The following is a 6,000-nucleotide window of genomic DNA, read 5'->3' as shown; positions in this document are numbered from 1 at the left end:
TCCCATAAGTAATCATATGTACTCTCTGATACATGAAAAATAGCTTTTAGCTTTTTTTCAAAAGTAAGTAACTACTTATAATTCTATGGACCTAGATATAAGTGAATCCAATCAGTGGAACTATTGGATTTAAAAAAATATTAACTTTTTTTCAAATTTGTAGTCTGTCGCTGGTGACAACCACATGAGGTGAAATGAGTAATATTGGAGGGAAGTATTTTTTTTATTTCCTTTTCAAGTAGTTGTGGAAAAGAGTCTTATGAAGGGCAAAATTATGTGCATCAATAACACACTGGATTAAAGAATCCACCTATTTACAAAGCCTTGGTTCTGCTTTTGAATGAACTGTTTCCAATTCCATAATGTTTAAGTTATTCCAATGTCTTGAAGATCTTTTAGAAGAAAGAATCCTTACATTACATGCACTGGCATGTCACCAGTTCATTAGAAATACTATTACATTTTTTACTGTGATAAAATATGTATACCATAAATCTTACCCTTTGAATCATTTTTATGTGTATATAAAAATGTACGATGAGACATAAAAATGTACAATTGTGCAGTGATGTTGAGTAAATTCAAAGTGTTGTGTAACCATCACCACTGTCAACTTCCAGAACCTTTTCATCACCCCAGAGAGAAACTCCATACCCATTAAGCAGTCACTCCCAATTACCCCTTTCCCAGCTCCTGGCCATCCCTATTCTACTTTCTGTCTCTATGATTTTTACTCTTCTGGATATTTCATGTAAATGGAATCATATAATATCTTTCCTTCTGTGTTTGGCTTCTGTCACTTGGCCTAGTGTTGTTAAGGTTCATTTTTGTGGTGGCATGTGTCAGCACCTTTTGATGCTTTGGATGACAGCATAATATTCCCCTGTAGGTATATACCACATTTTATTTATTTTTTGATCATTGATGCATCAGTAATACCTTACGTCTGCAGAATCTCAGTAATGTCAACAGGTTTGAGGGACCTCTCCCAATTCTTGCTAATCCCTCAACTCAATCCTCAAGTCAGGCAATGGCTTTGTGTCCCTATTACCTGCCACTTGAGGAACAAGGAATTCCACATTATTCCTCTGTTTGCTTCATGTATTGTAGACAAGGTGATCAGTAATATGGTTATTTTGGACTGGGCATGGTGGCTCATGCCTGTAATCCCAGCACTTTGGGAGGCTGAGGTGGACCGATCACCTGAGGTCAGGAGCTTGAGACCAGCCTGGCCAACGTAGTGAAACCCTATTTCTACAAAAATATAAAAATTAGCCATGCATGGTGGCACACACCTGTAATGTTAGCTACTCAGGAGGCTAAAGTAGGAGAATCACTTGAACCCAGGAGATGGAGGTTGCAGTGAGCCGAGATCACACCACTGTCCACTGCACTCCAGCCTGGGCGGCAGAGCAAGATTCTGTCTTTAAGAAAAAAAAAAAGTTTATTTTGTTACACCCCTATGAAAGCGCAGCAACAGAGAGGGTATCTCAGCAAGTTCCAGGAATTGTTTGTCCACTTTCATCCTCTCTCCCATGTAAGGACGCGTATTTCCATTCCCATTCATTGAGGCATGAGGTGGGATGGGTACCAGACAGGAACTGCCATTTTTTAAGCTAGTGAGGGGAATGTGCACAGCTGGCACTTGGGTTTTTGCCAGATGGTCTCAGTGTCATAGGAACCAGCAGCATGAGTCCCAGACGGCTGCCCGCTCTTCCCTCTGTGTTCACACCTCCACACTTAGCAGCACCTCATTCCCTGCGAGCCCAGGCACTGCTACAGAGGGACTTCAGCTGCAGTTTTGGAACATCTCCAATGCTTAGAAACATTTCTTTTTTCTGTCATGAACATGTAAATTATTTTTAATCAAGTAATGTTGAGGACCTTGATTTTGTAACGGATTAAGCCTTCTCAAGCCTTCTCTTAAACTGTACTGTTTGCCTACTACTGTTGCAAGCTTTAAGCAATGACTTCAACATTTTTCTATAGCTCATAAGTTGCATATACATGCAACAAAACATGTGGCTAGTTGATCCATTTGAACCCATGGTCAACTCATTTTAAAAAAAAAACAACATGGAGACAGTTTTAATGTTTTAACCAGTCAGCTCATTAAGGCGTTCAGCTCTGTCAAATGGACAATCTGAGACTCCTTTTTCCTCCATTTTTATCCTTCCTTGGCTCTTTGCTGGCCTATTTTGGTAAACAGAAATGCCACGTGGTTGGAAATGTCCTCTCAACAACATAAAATGTTAAGAACAATTATGGGTCCTTTAACAAATTTTTCAGGATCATCATTGCTCAAAGACAGAAGCACAGTACATTTTTCAAAAATGACCTTGGTCCATTATTAATCTTGTATGAAGTGGTTGCACTGGGCCTTGAACCTGTCTCTTATACACATCTAGATGTGTATAAGAGACAGGGTCGGCATCGTTGCTTCCCTCCACATCGCCTCTTGGGGTAATTCTCGCGATGTAATTAGGAACATCTTCCTGTATACTTCTTTTGCAATACTACTTTAATGTATTCAGCTAGCAAGAATAAATAAGCATGGCCAAGCATTTCCATTTTTTCTTCATTGAAGTTCATCATTTTTTTCCGTTAATGAGTTGGTGATAGGGTCCTAAAAAGTATTTTTTCTCTTTTTGTTAAAGAATGTGCACAACTGAAAAGGCTTAATGTCATTATTATTTTGCTAGAAATTCTTATTTAAGCTAAAGTCATTATTAAGCTCACAAATGAGCTATATTGTTCTCTTATTAGCAGAAGATATTCGTTGGCGAGGTACATTGTGCTAAGCACTAAAATTGCAAACCCTGTTTAAGACTGTTTCTGACATTACAAGGCAATGTCACCTGATTCTAGTATGAAAATGCAGACATGTGCCAGCACATGGTAGTTGCTTGATACATATTCACTGCAGAAGCAAAAGTTATAGCCAAAATGTTTTGTCATCACTATAGTCTGGCCTAATCTGGCTTTAATGGCAAGAACATTGGTCTAATCTGAAGTGACTGGAAGGAAAATCCCTTGTTAGCTCAAAGGAGTGATCTCCTGCCTTAGGAAGGTTCATGGCCATTTCCAACAGTCTGAAACATTCTGAATAATAAAATAGTGGGAAAATTGGCCAAGAGTTAAAGGAAACACTGGATGTTACTTGATCATGATCTCACTTCCCTTCTCTTTAGGAAAGTGAGGGATGCTACTGGAGTTGATATCAACATGCGTGTGGGAGTGCATTCTGGGAACGTCCTGTGCGGCGTGATTGGTCTGCAGAAGTGGCAGTATGATGTGTGGTCACATGACGTGACTTTGGCCAACCACATGGAAGCCGGAGGGGTCCCTGGGTAAGGCCAAGCATTGGATTTCTTTCTTCAAGCAGACAGCACTATTAGGAATGACAGATTATTGGCCTAATGACGGAGTGCTGAGTTTTTGATCACTTCTGTTGCCTCTGCTGGTATCATGTTACTCATGCCCAACAGCCTCTTATACTAAGCAGATAAAGACGAGCTCTCAAGTCCCTACACCTTGACCCCTATTGTCCATAGTTCAAAGACTGTGAATATCAGACAGTAAATTACAAACTTTTACTTATTTGCAAATGTATGAATAGAGACCTGATTTAAAGATGTTTTACAATACAGTCCAGATATGGCATCTGTCCAGAACTGTTGACCTTTAAAACCATTATATTAAAATAAGTGACTACAGCATCCTTCTCTGGGCAGAATAACATATTTCAGTCAAGAGAATCCTTATCAAGGGCTATAGTTTAGAGACGCAGAAGAGAAAGCACTGAGAAAGAAAATCTACACTATTATACAGATTAGCATGCTTCTAAAATGCCCATGACATACATTTCAAAAGGTATTCTCAAAAAAAATCGAGATGATAAAGTTGTATTTGCTGTAATTCACCACACCCAACATGCAGGTTTCTGTGAGTGCAGAGAAGCTCCAAAACTAGTAGTGCACGACCTCTAATAGCATCTTTCCAAAGCAGTGGTCAATAGAACATAAAAGTTTATATTAAAGTTAATTGCAGTCAGTGCTCCCAAGAACATGCAGACTTTCCTTCATTTGGTGGATACATTATTTCAGAAATCATGAGCAAATAGAACAACTTTCTTCACACTTATCCTTTTGTGTCTTGACTGTGATTTTAAAATGCAATTTCAGACGTGTTCACATTTCTTCCGTCACCCTGGAGCACTTGAATGGCGCTTATAAAGTGGAGGAGGGAGATGGTGACATTAGGGACCCATATTTAAAGCAGCACCTGGTGAAAACCTACTTTGTAATCAACCCCAAGGTCAGTACTGTTGTAAAGAGTCTATGATGAAAAGGGAAAAGGAGCAAATTATAGATATTCATAAGTGTTTTTAGTCAATATCCAATATAAGTTTTTGCTACTCTTTGTCCCCAAAATGATTTTAAATGCATATGGTGGTTTAATTGTTAAAAATGGAAGCTGTTTTGTAATCATGAATTCAGATATTTATTAAATGAGCAGTTGAAATGCATTGCTTGTCCGCAGGATGAGGGTGTTGATGCAGGTTGCTGGTTCAGGCTGTCATGTGTGTTAGTCGGTGTATTCCTTGGTGGATGCTGCATCTGAAAGCCTCTCAGTGGGCACAGCTATTGATACCTGTCAGTTGGGAAATTAAATAAAGAGAAAATACTTTACTTAGGGCTTTAGAAGATAAAAATCTAATGAAGTAAAATAGGATGAACATATACAAAAAAAGAAGAGAAGAAATATTTGAAAGAGTAACACATAAATATTACATAGACATGCTTGGGAGATGTCTGTATGCACAAGCATATTTACCTTCCATAACATAAAAACATCTATTGCCTGGAAGATGACCCACCCCATACAAACAGTGAGAAACTCTCTCCTATTTCATTCACACCACATTTAGGCCAGATCAAGAGGCTTAGAGTTCTCATTCCTTTTAACCCTTCTCAGATTCCTGCCAAATGGGTATTATCACTATTTACAGATTGAGAATCTGAAGCTTTCGGGGTTATGTAACTCTTCCCAAATTTCACAGCTGGTAAATGGTGCAAATATCAGCAAGAAAGACCTCTGAAACATGAAAACCAATATCATAAAATCAACAAGACCAACTTTATGGACATTTACTTATGGTAGCATCTGGGAAGCCCCAGTTTCACCTTTGAAGACAAACTTTCAACTAGCTTGATGATCGATCTGGAGATAGATGTGTGGCAAGCAGCAGGGACTGGGAGATGATGGGGGAGGTGCTCAAAAAATACATGTACAAAGAACATTATGCTCAGGTAAACAACACCAAAACACGATGTTTGGGGCTGTTTAGCATTAGAAACAGCTACAGTTATCACTTTAGAAAAACACAACCATTAAGGAAAAGCTAAACAGATCAGCACATTCTGTTTTAAGAATTTACTTAATAAAAAATGTCCATTAGCATGTCATTTTTTTTCCTAAGTCTCAATTACATGTATGTTTTGCTAGCTGAAAAAAAGAAAAAAAAAAATCCCTCAACTCAAATAGTGTGTTCTCCAGTAACACTGAGGGAATAAGGACAGAAAGCACAGAGGGCGAATGGAGGTCTGTCGGGAGGAATATGACCCTGGTCCAATGAGGTTGATGCTGAAAGGATCATGTGTGGCCCTGTGCTGGGCCAGGTGTGATGCTTTGTTTCTCACCCCAAGGGAGAACGACGGAGCCCCCAGCATCTCTTCAGACCTCGCCACACCCTCGACGGAGCCAAAATGAGGGCCTCGGTCCGCATGACCCGGTACTTGGAGTCCTGGGGGGCGGCCAAGCCCTTTGCACACCTACATCACAGGGACAGCATGACCACAGAGAATGGCAAGATCAGCACCACGGTATGCCCTCCCCTGCCTCCAATGCTTGAGCCCTGGGGGCAAGCTAACTTCCCAAAACCAAAGGCTGGGCATCTCCTGCCAAAATAACTCCTATCTGCAAGAAACAAACTTACCA

The 6,000-nt window shown here is 39.8% G+C and overlaps 1 protein-coding gene and 1 long non-coding RNA gene across 2 annotated transcripts in view; one reads left to right on the top strand and one right to left on the bottom strand.

Moving 5' to 3' along the window:
• The window catches only part of ADCY2 (adenylate cyclase 2 (brain)), a 215,173-nt gene that overhangs the window by 89,258 nt on the left and 119,915 nt on the right, over positions 1-6,000 (top strand). Inside the window, exons 6-8 of the mRNA XM_011974827.1 lie at positions 3,192-3,350; positions 4,185-4,317; positions 5,709-5,885. Coding sequence (XP_011830217.1) covers positions 3,192-3,350; positions 4,185-4,317; positions 5,709-5,885 — 469 coding nt within the window. The remainder of the gene's footprint in view (positions 1-3,191; positions 3,351-4,184; positions 4,318-5,708; positions 5,886-6,000) is intronic.
• The window catches only part of LOC105535661, a 41,192-nt gene continuing 39,472 nt past the window's right edge, over positions 4,281-6,000 (bottom strand). Inside the window, exon 3 of the long non-coding RNA XR_001005476.1 lies at positions 4,281-4,653. This is a non-coding gene — a long non-coding RNA (uncharacterized LOC105535661). The remainder of the gene's footprint in view (positions 4,654-6,000) is intronic.

Source organism: Mandrillus leucophaeus, unplaced genomic scaffold (assembly GCF_000951045.1).
Source record: "Mandrillus leucophaeus isolate KB7577 unplaced genomic scaffold, Mleu.le_1.0 Scaffold1491, whole genome shotgun sequence".
Lineage (NCBI taxonomy): Eukaryota > Metazoa > Chordata > Mammalia > Primates > Cercopithecidae > Mandrillus > Mandrillus leucophaeus.
Note: the sequence above shows the minus strand (reverse complement) of the source record. Positions and strands in the feature narration are given on the sequence as shown.